Genomic DNA, 17,760 nt, shown 5'->3' on the forward strand with positions numbered 1-17,760 from the left:
ACCATAAATAACCACTTTAATGAAAGCCAGCTTTGGCCAATAGCCCTGTCATTTCTTAAGAGATTCTGGGCCTCTTATATGGACCTGGTTACTTGAGAAAGGCCTAGCCATAGTATATATAACAATGATGATAATGATATAACAGTTGCCCTTTAGTGAGCATTTACTATGGGCCAAGCCCTGTGCTGAACACTTACAGACACTAACTCATTTAACCCCTCGAGCAGCCCTATGAGAGCAAGTGCTATAGTTTCCCCCATTTTCCACAGGAGGCGTCAGGCTCAGAGAGGCTAAGTAACTTGCTCAAGTTCATACAGCTGGTGGGAGCTAGAATTTGAAGCCTGGAGCATCTGGTTCCTGGACCAGAGCTCTTAATTCCTGTATTTAATAAATGTCTGTTAAAGGAATAAACAGATGAATGAATGGACAAACGTATTAATTCATTTCACTTTACTTTAACAAACATTTATTGAGTGCTCTGTGTCAGCCCCTATGCTAAGCATTGAGGATTCCAATGTTAAACGTTTACACACAGGCGCACCCCCCTCCATGGCCCCTGCCCGTGAGCTCACAAAAGCACTCTCTAATGTGGCACGATTTCTTCTGGCGAAAAGTAATCTGAGTTTCTTGAACAGCAGTTTTTAATGATGCTATTAAATTTAACCCAAAGCGGGAGTTGTGCACCGGTGAGCGAAGAGTTTCAGATGGGAAAGTGTCTTTGATTAATCATCGATTCAGCCAGAGAATGGTTACTACCAGAAACGGAGCTGCCACTCCTATCACATTAGTTAGCTCATCTTCCATCTATCATGTCTGTATGCTGTCGAACCCTCCCACGGTACAAAAATTATCTGTACTCTAATGGACAATTATCCCATCCATCACGCTCCTGGTCCTGCTGATTGCTGGCACTCCACTTGCCCACGGAGAAGACTTAACAAGTAGTCACGACCGATGATGCACTGGAAAATTGCTCATTTTTACACATTTCAAATCCACGCCAAATGAATGCCTTTGCAGGCTGCCCTTTAAGCTACGTTTGTTTCCATGGCTATATAAGAGCAGGTTATGAATTCTTTACCTGTGTGTGAAATGTGGCCTCTGTGAATATTTCAAAAACCCCTCTAGGCAACAGCCCTGTACACATTAAAATAACAAGTGAATGAAACACACCTGGGGTAATAGTAGAGGTGCAGGCCCTGTACCTGGGGTTCGGGCGGCTGGTCAATCATGTCAGGGTGATCACAGTCTTCCTTTTCCTTTCCAGGTATTTTGAAGAGAATCCCAAGTTGCTTAGGGTCAAGGTGAGGACTCATGGTGCTGAAAGCAGGGGTTAAGTGGACAGTGGGAGATGCCTGTTAAATTCCCTGGGACTACTGCTGTGAGATTTGAGGGCAGAAATGCCCCCCTCCACAACCTCCCACCCCAAGCCTGGTAACACCTTTAGCTTTATGATTACAGTAACCAGCATGCCCAATACAATCAGAGTCACCAGTTGCCCAAGGCAAAAATCCAAGAGTTGTCTTTCCCACATCCTGATTTCTCACCTCTATATTCAGCCAGTCACTAAGCCCTGCCAAGCCTACTTCCTAAGCGTACCTCAGATTTGACCCATTTTCTCCATTCCTCCTGCCAGCGCTTTATTTAGTTTAGGACTCCCTCGCAGTCTTCTCTTGCCTTGATTCCTTCAGTAGCTTCCTGGTTCCTCACCTCTCTTTTTCCCCTCGGTGACCATTCTCCCCCCAGTGGCCCGAGCGATCTTTCCAAGATGCAGATCAGACCATTTCCCACCCCCTCCTCCACTGAAGTGGTACTGACTTTACAATACCTGAGACCAGAGGCTCCCAAAGTGTGGTCGTGGCGCCAGCAGCAACAGCGTCTCTGAAAACCTGTAAGAGTAGGTACTTCTTAGAGACCTACGGAATCAGAAACTTGGAGTCCCGCACCCCCTTCCCAATTTGTGTCTGACAAGCCCTCCGGGTGATTCTGATGAGTGCTCAAATTTGAGACCTCCCACCCTAAAGCCCCGGTTCTCGATTCTGCTTGCACATTAGAATAAACCCGGGGAGCTTTTAAACATTCCAACGCCTCGCCCACGGGCTTATTAAATCCAAGTCCCTGGGGGTGGGAGCTAGTCATCAGTGTTTTTTCAGAGCTCCCCAGGTGATTTCAGTATGCAGTCAGGGCTGAGGACTACTGTTCTCCAGGATGAAGGCCCAACTCCTTAGCTTGGCATTTAAGGCCTATCTCTTTGGTCCTATCTCCCCCTGCTCCTCCTATGCTCCTTCTAGAATCGAGTGATAGGGAATCATTTACAATTCTCTGAGGCCACAGACAGTCTCTTTCTTACCTCTGGGCATTTGCACGCAGCTCTCCTCGGCCCCGGCCCTCCGCCCTCCCCCTCTTCACCTAGCTGACACCTTCTTATCTACAACACACAGCTCAGAAGACACCTCTACAGAAGACACTTCCCTGACCTCCCCAGTCTGCATTAGATGCCTCTCCCCTGCATCTAGATACTCCCACAGCATCTATATCACAGCGCTTTCCCCATCGTCTTGTTATTCTCTGCTTAGTTGTCTGCTTCCCCTACCAGCCTGAGAACAGGGATTATCAGCCTCAAAGACAGTGCCTGGCACCCAGTAGATGTCACAGGCTACTACACATTCTGTGCCCTCTTCCCGGGTTGCCTGTCTGTGCCTTGTTCATGGGGTGAATTTCTACTCCACCTTCAACATACAGCTCAGATATCACATCTTCGCGGAAATCTTTTCTGAATCCCCTGTCTGGGTTAGGGACCCTTCCTCTGGGCTCCCCCAACACTTAATCGGATCCTGGCCCTTAGCACATGGGGCAGTGATGGTCTGTTTACTTATCTGCCTCCTCACTGTGAGCAGCTTGAGGTCGGGGGCTGGGGTCATATGCATCCCTGAATCCCAGCCCCTAGCACCGGGCCTAACACGTGTCAGGTGCTCAGTAAACATCTGGAGAATGGATAACTGAATAAAGTGAAGACCCTTTCCTTCTCCATGTCTGCTGCCACTATTGTGGTCCAGACTCCCGTTGCTTTATTGCAATAGTCTCCTGACCAACCACCATCTCTCCCTTCTCCAATCCATCTGTCACCCCGCCGACCCCACCACGTGGCTTTCTAAAAACCACAGTCACCATAGCCTTCTCAGACTCAGACACTTTCAGTGATTGCTCATTGTCTGCAGAGCAGATATCAGGGTGGCATTCAAGGCCCTTCCCAAGAGTGCCCTGCCTTTCCAGTCATGCCTCTCCCCACCCCCCAGTATAGGACTGGCTACATCATTTGTGGGTGGGCCATGGGGCAAAATGAAAACGCGGCGCCCCGTTTTAAAAAATTATTAAGACTTTCAGGACAGCAACAGCAGCACATTCAACAAAGCAGGGGGCCCTTGTGAGTGCACGGTCCTGTGATCGGGCACAGGCCTGCCCCTGCATATAGCCAGCGTGCTAGCCAAATGAACTCACCGCTCCCTGAACTGCTGTGTGGCCTCATTTTCTCCATGACGTTGGCTGTTCCCAGTCTCCTCTACCCCTGTCACCACTCCAAAGCTCCTCTTGCCCACAGATCCACCTCTTCCCTGTCCTGCAGGGACCTCCTACCATTCCAGACCACAGTAGCTTCTACCACACAGCCTGAGAGCCATGGTTATGGCTGTGTGTAGTCATGTCTCTGTACTGAATTTTAAGCTACTTGAGGGCAGAGACACTCTTGTGTTCATCTTTGTCATTTCTACAGATCGAACACAGCGCTTCGTACTCATCTCACTCATTGACTGACTCAGGGAAAATATGCCCCAGCCCCAGTAACCGAGTCTGACAATAAAACACTAGACACTGAGAGGCTGACGTGAGTCCCTCGTGATTAGCTGTGTAATGCTGAAGGAGTCACATCCTTCTCGGAGCTCTAGCTTTGCCATCTATAAAAAGATGATACTTTCTCTATTTTCTGCTAATAGCTCGTTCTTTGCTAATGTTTTCAAAATCCTCTTTTGTTTTTTAATGCACCTAAAATGTAAAAAAATACATATTTTATATCACATAATTGCAATGTCTCAGTCTTGGAGGATCTGATTCTGTTTCTGTTGTTTCTGGCTTCATGGTGTGCTTTGTAATTTTGGGTTAGGAGTTCATGTTCAGCCTGACTCTGTCCATGGGAATCTGGAACCAGATGGAGGGTGTATTCCTCCAGGAAGAATTTGTGTTTGCTTCTTCCTGGTGCTTCAGGGCACTGGTAAGCCAGTATTACTCTGAGTGAATTGTTTATTCCCAAAGGCAGGAGCTGTGCCTTATTTGTCTATATGACCCAGGCTTAGCTTGTAGATGCCCAACATGGATTTGTTGATTGAATGGATGAATGAACAAGGCCTCTATGAGGTTCTTTTGGAAGCCCAATAAGATTTGTAACCTCTGGTGGTAACAAAGGACAGTACGTGCATCAGGAAAATAATTACTAACATTTATTGAGCACTAATTATGTGCTAGGTATCATTCTTACTGCACTGTGTGTATTAATTCATTTGATTCTCACTGTAACTCTGTGAGGTAGGTACTATTAATGTCCTCATTTTACAGAGGAGGCACCAGGCTCAGACAGGCTGAGTAACTTGGCCGAGGTCACACAGATAGTGAATGGCAGAACTCAGATATGAACCCAGAGACACACCCCACCCTGGAGATACATTTAACCACTGTCTTATATTGGAGGAGAGAGCAATAGTCGTGAGAGTAGCAATAGAGTAGAAAATTTCAGTACTGCCAGAGGGACTGCAAGAGTCACACAGGCCACACCAGGTATGGGAGGGGACATGGCATGGTCTTGTATTGTCAGTTAACCTTGTATGTAGCTCCCCACCCCAACTAGAATAGGAGCAGTATGAAGGCAGGAACCATGGTTTACAGCTCTTTGAAATGTTTAATATATATTTGCTGAATGAACAAATGAATTTAAAATTCATTTGAGATTAAACACGTGAATGCTTTAAATAAAGTATTTCACATGTTGCATGTCAGACTGAAATTGGTGATAAAGGTTTCACTTTGCTTTAAAACCTGAAAATGCCTAGATGTGACCATAACACAGTTGGGTATAGTCACACCTTGCATTTGTCTCAGTGTATGGTACTCAGGACCCCCTGGGAAAGAAGGAAGAAACTTGGATTCTGCCTTCATAGGCCCTGAGGCTGTCAGGAACCAAAGGCCACTGTGTTTGTAACCGGTCCCTTTGGCTGCTGTCCAAATCTAGGAGGGCCTGAAGGAAAGGGGGGCTTTATTTGCTCTTATCCTTGCCAAGGCCAGGAAAGAATTTGAGTGTGGACTCTCAGTAAACATTGAGTCTTCCCTCCAGCGCTGGTCTGATGGAATGAAATCCCCAGTCTCCACCAATCTTGGTTCAATATTTACCTGGGGGTTTGCAGTGAGCCTGGGGACAGGGGTCCAGAATGGAGCTGAGGAGTGAGGGGAGGGCTGTGTGTGTGTGTGTGTGTGTGTGTGTGTGTGTGTGTGTGTACTGGGTGAGGAATGGCAGGGGTGGGATTGGGCGGTACCAGGATTGCAAGGCATTGAGAGTGCCTGGTCCCAATCTTAGAAGTCCAGATTGGGCAGTTAGCCACCCAGGTTCCCAACTTGGCTTTCCTTATGGGTGTACGGCGGTGCGATCGTTAAGAGGAATAAAGAGAGGCCCTGGGAACAGGAGTTTGCCCCGTGACTGTGCTGATATATTCATTGCCTCTATCCTGCCAGGGGGCATATAGCAAGTGCTTCCCTCCTCCACTCCCTGGCCAGACCAGGACTCACTGCTAGAAAACCCCCAGGGACGTCGTTGCTGAAGAATGTAATATGGGGCCTGTTGCATTTGAGGAGCATGCGGAACATTCAGGTAGCTGGCGAGGTCTGGGCTGGAAAGAGATACAGGAGTTAGAAGCGTAGAGGTGAGGGTTGAAACTGCCCGAAGGGAGTATATAGAAAGAAAAGCAGAGGAAGGGGCTTGCAGAGTTATCATGGTCTGTGAGGTGGGAACAGGGCTTGGGAGTCATATGGGTTTGAGGGGCGTTCGTATATTCATCCATCCATCCATTCATTCAACATTTACTGAGCTTTGTGCCACATACAGAGTTTGAAGAGGAAGTTGGGGATTTAAGAGGGAGAAGGGTTAAGAGGGGGATCCCTGGGTGGATTCAGATGAAGGAGGAGAGAGGGGCTGAGCGCCTGGGCTCTCTCCTACCAGGAGAGCACATCTGTTAACACAAAGCTGCATCTGTATCCCAGCCTGCTCCCCTCGCCCCCGCAAGACGGGGAGCCACATGGCGGCTTCCTACACCCTGTACCCCCTCCATGTTCTTTCTAGGCACTTAACTGTGGCGCCAGCTACACCCTTACTGAGAGCTCAGGCCATCCCCAGGGGCGGGTTGGTGGGCGGGTGTGTGGGTAGGGTTGACACTTTTGAGAAAAAGAGTCGGACGGAGAAGGAGCTGTCTGTCTGTCTGTAATTGGCTCCAGCTGCTTCTGTGCGGCAGCGCTGGGGGCGTGGGGAGTGTGAATGCATGTGGATGAACCTGTGTGCGTGGCCCCTCATTGCTATCACTCTATTTTTCACCGTCTTGTGCGCTGGCTTCGGCCTCGCAGCTCTGCAATCTCTCCTGTCCCTGAGGATCCCGAAGGACAGAGTGTTCCACGCAGGCAGCACCAGCTTGAATCACTAATGCTGCTAAGCAGGAGGACAACAAATATAGGCCCCCATACGTCCTGGATACAAGCGCCCCTGCTCTCTCCCTCCACCCCCGCTTCCTGAATGTTTCCTACTGAGCGAAGCCCGGCACTTGAAGTTAACAACACCTCACTTCTGCGCGGCCTTCTGGCAAAGAGCTTTCACAGCTGTCAGGCCGTGCCTCCTCAGACAGCTCCAAGGGCCAGCATTTTACAGGTGAGAACCCTGAGGCCCAGACAAGCAGGGAGGCTGGCACAGGGTCATCTGGCCGGTTGGTGGCAGAGCTGCGTCCGGGGTGCAGGTGCCCCGTCCCCAGCAGGGCGCTGCCGAGAGGGCTGCTACCGGGTGGCTTGGGCTGCTGCCCTCCGTGCTTCTGAGAAGCCGGGAGCCGTGACTCCAAGACCTGCCTCGGCAGTTGCTGAAAACTAGGACCTCTGGAGCTGAGCCCAGACTAAGAGCTTATTTAGGGCCTGCTGCGTGCCTACCACTCCACCGCTGCTTATGGGGGCCTCAAACAGTGGTCCAGCATAGCCCCCGCCCTCAAAGACATGACAACCTGAATGGAGAGACTAAGCTTAGACACCAAGTCCAAAGGCAATCCCAAGGGCTTCACTCTTCTCCGCTAACCAGTCTGTTACCAGGGACCATGACGCACAGACACCTTCCGCATTCACCTTTCTCCTGCCCCAGCCCTGTGGAATGATGGGTAGCAAGGGCTAAGGGTGAAGGATGGGGAATATGCGGGAAGAAAGGAAAAACTAGAGTTTCCGCTAGGTGTCAGGCACAGTGTGGAGTGTATATGTTATACATACGTCATCTAAATGACGTCTATAATATATCCTTATACACACACACAAACACATGCATACATAATCAGTTTCCATGGATTAACTCGTCTATTTACCTGACTCTCATCCATATAAAGGGTTTAGGACAGTCTCTGGCACGTTGAAAGCACCGAGTGGATGGTAACTATTCTTCCTTCTTATCGTTGCCATCTTCTTTCTCATTCTCTGCATGCATATTATATGCATGATCTCATTTAATCCTTCTAACTCGGGGCGGTAGCAACTATTCTTTTCATCCCCAACTTACAAATGAGGAAACCAATAGTTTATTATATTCAAGCCTGGGGGGGTACTGAGAATGCAAATGAGAACCCAGTATGGTCCCAAGTAGTCTTTGAGGACCTCCCCATCCAGCAGGAGGGACTGGGGCGCACATAAACACTCACGGTCCAACGGTGCTGTGGTCGAGGAACGTAGCAGCGCCACGGGGCCACTGATGGTAAGTGACCTGGTACCGAGAAGTTAGGCAGGCTTCTCAGATGAAGGACGTTTGAGCTGGATTGTGAGGGATGGAGGCTTTTGCCAGGAGGGGCAGTGGAGGGACGGGAGGGACGTTCCGGGCAGAGGGAGCAGTATCTGCAGGACAGCGCCTGTTCTGGAGGCGGGACGATGGCTGGTGGGGTGTGGGATTGGCAGCAGCAGAGGGGGCAGAGAAGGGGGTTGGGAGCAGCTCGTTCAAGGCTTTGTTGGCCAGGCTGAGAGTTTTGCACTTTGTTCTGTGAGCGAGAGGGAGCTACCGAAGGTTTTTATGAAGGCGGAGGAGGGACAGGCCAGGAAGACAATTCTTGGAGAGGCTCGAAGCAGGTGGACTGGTTGGGAGGCCCTCTCAAGGGTCCTGACAAGAAGTGGCAAGTGCTCTGGCCCAGGACTGTGGCAGTGGGAGCAGAGAGCAGGGGACCAGTCCAGGGACGTGTCAACAGGCAGACACCACGGGGCTGGGTGTCATGGAGGGTCAAGGAGAGAGCAAAGGTGACAGTGACCCTGAGCTTCCAGCTCGGGCCCGTGGTGATGCTGTTAGCTGAGATGGGAGCTAGTAGTTGGCAGGGGCATGAGTGGGGACGGGTGACAAGTTCAGCTGGGACCCGTTGGGTTTGGGATGGCAGTGCGATGTGCGAGTGGACATGTCCAGCAGGAAGCGGGGTGGGAGATGGGGCTGAGAGACCACTGGGGTTCAAGTGGCATTAGCTGACCCTGTGGGACCGGATGGAGTGTCTCTTCTCCCGTTTACTCCTCCAGGGCAAGGGCTGGGGACAGAGCCAGGTGAGCCCCAGCACGAAAGGGGCGTGATGTGGGGAGGACACCGGCCCAGGGTGGGAAGACACCTTTCTCCCAGCCCCTCCCAGAAACCTTGTCCCTTCCCCTTGGGACCAGTGTCCCCTTTCCAGGGCTGTGCTCCCGCCAGCGAAGGGAGGTGCTCTGTGCGCAGAACTCATGTCACGCAGGGGCCGCAAGCCACGGAAAGGACAGTCACTTCAGCTTTGAGTTCTTTAGTGGGGGAGTGTCTTCTAATGAAATCCAATAAATTAGCCACCGGGGATTTGGGACAGAAAGGACAAATACAAGGGCTACGCAGTGACCGCTGGAGCGTTCAGTGCAAACAACTGAGCCTTCAGTGCTGCGGAGCCAGAAGCACATTCACGAGGGCATTTTTAAAGATCCAGTCTGTGCGAACCACCGTGGGTCTCCTAGGAGCCCTAAAACTTTAATTAGACCTAGTGGGTCTCATAACCAAATCCCATAATCCCATAAATCTGTAGCAACAAGTTAGCCACGAGAGTTTCAGTTACACTCTGAATGTAAGAGACCCAAACTGCCATCTTCTTTCTGAGCCTCCAACCAACTTCTCCCGTAGAACTGTTATCCAGGATGGCCTGGATCTCCTCTGAAACCCCGAGGACGGCTCCTGATTCCTGTGTTAAATCCCTGGACCACACCAATAATGGTTCTGAACACTTTACACACATGAACTCGTTTATTCCTCATGAATATTATAGACCCTGTTTATATATATAATATTAATAGTAACAATCATAACAGGTCATGTTTCCTGAGAACTTAATGTAGGCCAGGCATGGTTCTAAACACAGGAGACAAAATAACTCCTAATTCCACGTGAACAACACTGTGAGGTGGGTGTTATTACTATCTCCATTTTACAGGTGAAGAAACAAATCACAGAGAGACTGAGTAAGCTGCTCAAGGTCACACGGCTTATAAGAGGCCTGGGCTGTGAGTCAAAGCTTGCCAGTGTGGCTTCAGTGTGCTATCAACCACCCAGGTCTTCTATAGCCCCCAATAGCTCAAAACACCTCTAGATGAGAGCTCTGTGTCCATTTAGCACCTCGGACTGGTAACATCCCTGATTTAGGTCTACAGTGCAGATATTTAAGACTGCTCTGGGTCTTTGTGAAACAGCCTAGGAGCTGCTGTCTGGATGAGAAGTCAGGACTCAGAAAGCATTTACACAAGCTCCTGGATAGAGTCAAGATGTAGGCTGGGGCTGGTTAGAGGAATCAGAGCCCAGTGATCTTCTTCCCTACGCCCTGCCCTCGTTCCATAAGACGGAGGGCCATCTTTCTTAAGGTGTGGCCCAAGGAGAGCTTTTGAAACGTGCAGATTCCAGAGATGAACCCCAAACCCAGAGACTCTGTATCTCTACGGAGATTGTAGCTGGAACATGCATTTGAGCAAACTCTCGGGCTGAAATAGTTCCAGAACCGCTCTCACTTAAATCTTTGAGAGGCTGGAGGCCTGTCTTCTGATTCTGGAGGTACCCAAAGCATGCCCAGGGGGGCTTCCTCCCCCTCCCCTTTGCCCAGCAGAGAGTCAGAGAGGGCTAGAATGCAGAGAGCACGCTGAGGGCCCACCTGCACAGAAAGCAGAGCTCTTTTCTGCCACTGCGCCCCTTGAAGGAGAGTGAATTCTGTATCCTCAGGAGAGGGTGGGGAGGGGGAAGCGAGGAAGCGAAGGAAAGCCTCTTGAAGCTGCAGCACCCTGGGGCCAAGACAAAGGAGTGTCCTGAGGGAGAGAGGGAGGGAGGGGTGGGAGGGGTGGGGGGGCAGTGCCTTCGTGGGTCAGCATTCACAGGATCAGGGAGCCCCAGCAGGAGTGGCCGTGGCTCGGTATTGATGCTACAGCGGCAGTGAGCTTTACAGGAACCAGAGACTCCAAAATTTTAGGTGGGACTCCTTTCCTTTTGTTGAGTGGTCAGGGAGCCGCACCCTTCTGGACCCTGCCCGCCCAGAAATGACTCCATCTCACCACTAGGGAATGGCTAGCAAAGCTCAGTCTGCCGTTGGGGAAAGCCGAGAAAAAGATGTCATGAATCCTTAGCTAGCGGTGAATCTGTCTATTTAGTTAGCTGGGGATGGAGTGGATGTAAAATTAGTGAGAGGAAAGGCTTGGGAATGCTCTCATCTAGTGAGGCTGGGAGGCGAAGGAGAAGAGGGCTACTTTAAGGAAATGGTGAGCCCCCCAAAACCCTGGTGGTGTTAGATCTGCACCCATTCTTAGATGATGATTCATACAGCAGAGAGCTGGGAATCTTAATTGTGGCTGATTTTTGTTAAGTACTTACTTTGTACCAGGCACTATGCTGGGCTTTACATGCCTCATCTCATTTCACAATACTCTCTGAGAGATCCTACTAATATCGTGCCCATTTTACAGATGAGGCTGAGATAGGTTATATGACTTGCCCAAGGCCACACAGCTAGTGAGTGGCAGAGCCAGGATTTCAACCCAGGTAGTCTTACTCCGAAACCCTGTTTACTAGGCCCTTGGAAGGACATAGGGATGTGGGGATGCCTCCCCCTTGGCCTGTGGTTCTGCATGGGCAGCCCCTCTTTGCATCCTACAGCTATTGGTGAACCAGGTGAGTGACTGTATCTATCATGAATCCCCTTGGGTATGAGTTCAACTCTGGTCCCAGATGAAGGAAAAGGTGGGGCAGAGTCTCCAAGTCTAGGTCCCTGTGTGATCCCCTCCTTTGAACTGCCCTTCTGGGCTGGAGAAACGCCAGGGTTGAGGAGTCACAGAGTATTTGATCTGTTTGATTCTTTGTACTGAGGCCTCAACATTTTTGAGAGTCCCTAGTTCAGTGGCTCAGGAAACCGAGCCCGAGGTTGCCCTTGCAGGGAACTCTCCTATCTCCTGTCCCATGCTAGTAGATGGGATTCTTTCTCCTCCACGTCCCCCATTTCCTTAAGTGGGTCTTTGTCCTATTACCCAAATCCTGAGTCTCTGCCTTAGTAAGTGGTCTTGTACTTCATTTTAGCAAGAACTTTCCCTTTCTGTCAATGGACTTTCTTGGTAATTTTGGCCTTGACCCGGGTCCTGCATCCAGACTCTTGCTCTGAGGCTTATCTTTGTACCTACAATGATCTCATGTTCCTTCCTTCTCTTCTCCCCTCTATCAGAATTTGCTGCCAGATGGGATGCATCCAGGTGAGGCTTAACAGATTGACCCTCCCAAGAGGTTGGCATTTTAACTGATGCCAAAGCCCTGAGTCAAAGGAATTACGTACTTAAGAATTTTCAAGCCCTTGGGAGTGGATAGGGAGAGATTTGGAAGGGCAAGGGAATGTTCTTAATAATCCCGGAATGCCATAAGGTAGACATCAAATTCAGGCTACCACCAAACCAGAACCTGGATTATTTTGTTATAATCAGAATCCATCACATAGGACGATCTCCCTCCTCTCACCCACCACTCAAGGCTTTGACTAAAAAGTCTTCCAGATAATGAAGTTCTATGATGCAAGCATCATTTTCTCAGAGCTCTTTGGAAGGAGGAGGGCTGAGAAGCTCCATGAGTTACCAAAGACCACACAAACAGGCAGTAGTCAAAGCAAAACCGAATTCCTCCCGAGACTAGTTTCTTTCTATAGTCTGAGAACTAATCCAGTCTCCACCAGAGACAAGGTGAATTTCCTTTTTTCATTTCTCCAGTACTGATATTAACACTCTTCTCCTCAAATCCACCTCAGACCCCGCACTCATAGCAGAATACAAATAAGGAGCTGCTTATTTTGCCAGTCTGAAAAATTGAAGGTAGCCAGCCTTTCTTTTTCTCTGCTAAGGACAATGTTCCTTCTATGGTGCTGTGTGGAAAAAAAAGGGCAAGACCTTCTGACCTCGCTCTGTTCTTATTCATGGCCCAGGAAGTCATTATGAAAGCCCAAAGGGACTTCATACTAAAGTTTTAGTATGGATCCTGGCAGGTTTATCCAGATGACTTCCTGTAAAGGCATTCCTCACCCTCGCCTCCAAACATATACTGTCCCCTAAGAATGATTTGGACTTGGTGTTGGGGGAGAAGGGTAGGTAACAGGGCCTGGCTCTGTCATCCGGGGCTCTTTTTTTTTAATTAAAAAAATTTTTTTTGGCTGCGCTGTGTCGCACGTGGGATCTTAGTTCCCCGACCAGGGAATGAACCCAAGTCCCGTGCTGTGGAAGCGCGGAGTCCTAACCACTGGACTGCCAGGGAAGTCCCCATCCGGGGCTCCTTTGAGGGAACTTCGCTAGTCTCCCAAAGAAAGGGCCGAGTGTCCCCTTTGGAGCAGTCATTTGAACTGCTTCAGGGACTGACAAACTGGCCAGAGACAGCGTCCAGTCTCTCAGGAAAGTGGTAAATAAGAGCATCAGAAATGCTCCTTTCCTGGAGAGCCTGTAGCTATTCTGGCCTCTCTTTCCATCAAAATAGGAAGGCACTGGAAGGGGCCCTCTCCCCGCAGAGCATGGAACCTCCCCATTGTGGCAGTGTTTCTAACAGGGCTGAGAATCAGCCCGAGCCACACTGCTCTTTTCACCATGGAGGAGTGTCTAAATTCTCATTTCCACCGACCCTCCTGCTTACAAGTACCTCTTTCCCCATTTCAACAAATGGCTGCATAAAAAATGGAGAAGCCGGTAGCGGCTGTGCCCTCAGTAGTAGCTGTGGCTGCATTTAAGAAATTCAAATGCCGAGGGTGCACTTCTCCCATTAAGTCCAACATGAGACATCAGGTGTGCACAGCACCGCTGAACAGAAGACCCTGAAGGCCGGGTAGAGTTTCTGGTATGCTGGGGGCTTGGGAAAGAACAAGGAGGCATTTTCATTTTCTGAACTAAGAAGCACTTCGGGGGGTGGGGGGAGAGTGTCAGGAATTCTTCCAACGTCATGGGCTTGCCCACACCTGAGTCAGATATTGATGACCTTCCCCAGGCCCTGCCCTCCTCTCCCCCTCCCCAAAAGACAGTACGAGTGGCAACGAACCCTGGTACTTACAGGTGCAGAGGATTTTCGGACAGGAAAATGGAGACCGCAGGCTCCTGAATGCCTGCTGAGTCAGTTGCATCAGATTAGGAAGTGATGATTGTGAGAATAAGATGTTTGGAAAATCTTGTCGCCCCTCCCCTGGTTGTTTCAGTCCACATCCAAACTCAGACCACCAGCCCCCTCCCCAGGACATCTGTCCTTCCTGGCTGCCTGGTGCCTCCATGCCCCTTACCGTGAGGGTGCTGGCAGCACGCTGCCTCTTGGAGCCTCTGGCCCGGCAAGGTAGTCAAGCTCCTGGGATTAGGTTGGCAAGAACGACCGTCCTCCAAACAATCAGCCCAGAGAAAGAGAGAGAGCGAGCAAACCCGAAAGCGGGTCCAGGACGGAGAGCTCCTGGTGCTGAGCATGTCTCTGGCGTATTCCGAAAGTGGCATCCACAGCAGAGAAAGTGTCCCAAAATAGCTCAGGCTGCCAATGCCTCGCTGAAACCTGAGAAAGAATTGCTGAATTCAAAGATCTGGGTCGCTGTGGGTGTGTGATCAAAGTGCGGATTTGTTGGTAGGAGGAACTCAAGCCATGAGCTTAGGAGAGACACGAGGTCACCCGGGGCACGGCCTGCCTTCTCTTTTCCAACTTGGTTAAGTTGGCAGTGGTGTCAGAAAGCTCCCCTGTGCTGAGACAGGGGGCTGGCAAGAGGTCCTAGGGATGCTGTTTTCAGTCCCAGGTCTCTGATGCGCTAACAGTATGAAATAGCAGTGCTCTATTTTCTGCATTTCAAACAAGGGAACTGATGCTGTGTGAAGGTTTCTTTAAGATATTGCTCCGTAACTGATGAAATTCCCTTTCCCGTAGACTTTTCATTTCTTTTGGCCTTTGGCATAAGTAAATGTCAGCTCCTAAAACATCAACAGAGAAGAGCAAACAGTAGGGTCTCTGTGATTTCCTTGGGATTTGAGAAATCTCCCCTCCCTGGCTTCTGACTGGATAGTGTCTGTACATTGCTGCCTATGGCACTGGGAAGGATGAGGTCCACCCAGGCACGCTGTCTCATTTTTGTATTTGCTGAGATCTTGGGACATTCTCCTTTAATCAGGTATGTTGAAAATTTTAGGATTGTCTGCAGAGAGTGTGGGTCAGTATGTAGAAAGTTCAGCATATGTCTTCCTCGGATCAGCCTTGGGGTTTAAGACGAAAAAGCACAGCATTTGGTTTCTCGTTCCAGCTCTGCCTGTCTTTTGCTGTGTGATTTGGGGCAAGTCAGTTTTCTGTGCTGGACCTCAGCTTCCTCCTCTGTAAAATGAAGACAATCATCCCCATCCTAATCCTAATCCAATGGTATGAATAGTGGAGATTAATACAAAGGGTCGCAAGAATGCTACTAGGGGAAGGGCTTGTCACTCTCAGTAAATGGTGGCAGTCTTCAGTTCTTCAAGGGACCCTGAATGGTAGCCACTCGAGTCCTGTATCAACATGTCTACAGTGAGCCTGATATATACCACAGCACTAGGTGCTAGGGGCTTCATGCCTAATGGTCAATATTATTTCCAATTCCAAGCCGTAGGACTTTGGGCCAGTTGCTTAGTGCCCGGGAGTTCAGTTTCCCCATCTGTCAAGTGGGTATACAAATTAATAATACAGGGCCACAAGCCTTTATCTGAAACCACTGGGGCTAGATATGTTTTGGATTTCAGAAGTTTTAGATTTTAGAAAAGCAATATTGTACATATAACACATATAACACCCCTTGTGGGATCTGGGGCAAGTATCCTGTGATCGAATACACTAATATTTCTAAGTTGGATAAATGAATAGCCTCATGCCAATTCAGGCCCACTTTGGCCACCAAATGAGCTTGCCACAAAATTTCAGTTTTCAGAATCTTTTGGATGTCAAAAAGCCAGGTAGGGAATTGTGGACAATGAAAGAAGCTAAGGTCTCTTTAGTGCGTGCCATGCACCGGGTGTGGTTCTAAGCAGTTTATATGCATTAACTGATTTAGTTGGGCCAATAATCCTATGAGGTAGGCATTATTATCATCATCATCATCTCCATTTTACAGATGAAGAAACTGAGGCTCAGAGAGGTTATTTCACTCGTGCAGACTCCCAAAGCCAGTGAGGGGCAGAGCTGGGATTCTAACCTAGACAGTTGGGCGTCAGAATCTGTGCTCTTAACCACCTTCTCTCCCTACTCCGTGGGGTTAAAATGAGGCTTCAAAGGCCCACAGAGGCCAAGCAAGTTACTTTTTACCTGAAAAAGTAAAAGTGGCTTGTGGGTCCTGAGCCCACATGGTGAGCCAGTGCCCCATCTACAGGGAGCGGCTTACTCAGCTCCACCTGACTCTTGCCATCTCAGAACCAGGATCCAAGCCTTTCTGTTTTTCCCAGAGAAGCCAGAAATTCAGCTTCATAGGTGAAATCTCCTGACTTTCAAATGTTGGCAACTACTTTAAAAAATGGTAAAAACATTGCAGGGGTCAAATAAAATCCGTCTGCAGTCTGAATCCAGCCTGTGGCCGCCAGTTTGCAAGCTCTGCAATGAGGAAGTAGATGCGAAAGTGCTTTGAAAACTTAAAAACGTGTTCTAGACACAGACGGTCTCATTTTTAGGGTTAAGGTTGTTTTTTTTTTTCCCTTCACTGTGTCTAGTTTTTTGAAAACTGGTGTTCCTAGCCTGATGGAGATGAAAAGTTGGAATTAAATAGAGACTTCAGTGAACTTGAATGCTTCATTCCTTTGGCAGGCTGGATAAATGAGAAGCCTAGGTGTACTGGACGGGCTAAGCCTCAGAATTCCTGCCACACCCACGGGCCCCTTCTAAAAGGAGTTTCCATCCGCAGACCCTAGCAGAGGGAAGGAGCAGTTTCTTATGAATAGGTGGCTATGTTTGGTGCCCACGGGACCCTGCATCCCCCTGGCAATAGCCGACTGAGCCAGGAGAGGGCATCTGTTTCAAGAGCAGTCACTCTATAGGCTGGCAAGTTGCCTAGGAGGGAACCTGGGATGAGAACTTTGCCCAACAAGCGCAGTGGTGACTAAATTTGGACCAATGAGAGTCTCTTGCTTGGGCAGTTTGAATACCAGATCCAGAAAGAGTGGGCAGTTGGCAACAGGGGCAGAAGGCAGGCAGCAGGGCCCATGAATAAGCAGGTCCAGGAGAGATGACTGAGCTTCAGCTAGGTGCCAGACACTTTACACATGTTTTTTGTTTAAAACATTCAAATACCCTGGGAGGTAGGTACTGTTATTATCCCTGTTTTAAAGACAAGATAACTGAGGCGAGGTAACTCGAAGTGCTGGGAGCTGGAACCCAGGTTTGTTTGATGTTAAAATCAGGGTGTACAAACCCCTAAGCCAGCAGTTCTTAAACTCTAGAGGGTTTCAGAATCACTTGGGTCAAAAGGCGGATTCCTCGGCCTCACCCCAGACCTACTGAGTCTGACTCTTTGAATGTGGGGCCCACCTCCCCAGGTCGGCCTGCATTTTAACAGTCCTCCCAGGGGGCGACTCATGCAGAGGGCTTCCCAGCCACACTTCGAGAAATGCAGTTGGATCGAGTATGGCAGGTACTGTAAACTGCTTTGCCTTCACCTTGAGAAACGAGGTCAAGGTCAACAGATGTGGTCAAAGTCCAGTCGAAACTCTTTTGGAAATGGGGCCAATTCTACCAATAAGAGGACATCAGTTTGTCCTCTTTTCGGATCCGGGAAAGTATCCGCTGACACCAGTTACCTGGGGGAAGATGACAGGCCTGAGATGTAGTGTTCAGCGGGCAGAGCTCACAGCTGCCATATGTTCACTAAGCATTTTCCACGAAGAGTGCACACTGCAGGAGCTTACTGCATTGGCAACAAAGAACAGGAGAGAAAACGACCAAGTGCAGAGACGTACATTGTAAACCATGGGATTTAAAAACGT

The 17,760-nt window shown here is 49.4% G+C and overlaps 1 protein-coding gene across 1 annotated transcript; it reads right to left on the bottom strand.

Moving 5' to 3' along the window:
- Positions 1-439: 439 nt before the first annotated feature.
- Positions 440-17,171, bottom strand: LOC309620740 (uncharacterized protein). Its single transcript, XM_082377614.1, has 4 exons — positions 13,853-17,171; positions 1,829-1,889; positions 1,174-1,320; positions 440-1,081 (listed from the first exon to the last, which is right to left on the bottom strand). Exons 1-4 carry the CDS (start codon positions 14,064-14,066, stop codon positions 1,078-1,080), a joined length of 426 nt encoding a protein of 141 aa, XP_082233740.1. The 5' UTR covers positions 14,067-17,171; the 3' UTR covers positions 440-1,077.
- Positions 17,172-17,760: the final 589 nt, after the last annotated feature.

The sequence above is a fragment of the Balaenoptera borealis genome (genome assembly GCF_965194805.1).
Source record: "Balaenoptera borealis genome assembly, chromosome: X".
NCBI lineage: Eukaryota > Metazoa > Chordata > Mammalia > Artiodactyla > Balaenopteridae > Balaenoptera > Balaenoptera borealis.

What these genes read in the sequence shown, in the direction of transcription:
- LOC309620740 (XM_082377614.1), bottom strand. Translation starts at nt 14,066, where the DNA reads ATGGAGGCACCAGGCAGCCAGGAAGGACAGATGTCCTGGGGAGGGGGC. An exon ending in TCCGAAAATCCTCTGCACCT is followed by an intron (nt 1,890 to 13,852) that starts GTAAGTACCAGG and finishes CTACTCTTACAG; the next exon opens with GTTTTCAGAGACGCTGTTGC. An exon ending in TTGGGAGCCTCTGGTCTCAG is followed by an intron (nt 1,321 to 1,828) that starts GTATTGTAAAGT and finishes CCCTGCTTTCAG; the next exon opens with CACCATGAGTCCTCACCTTG.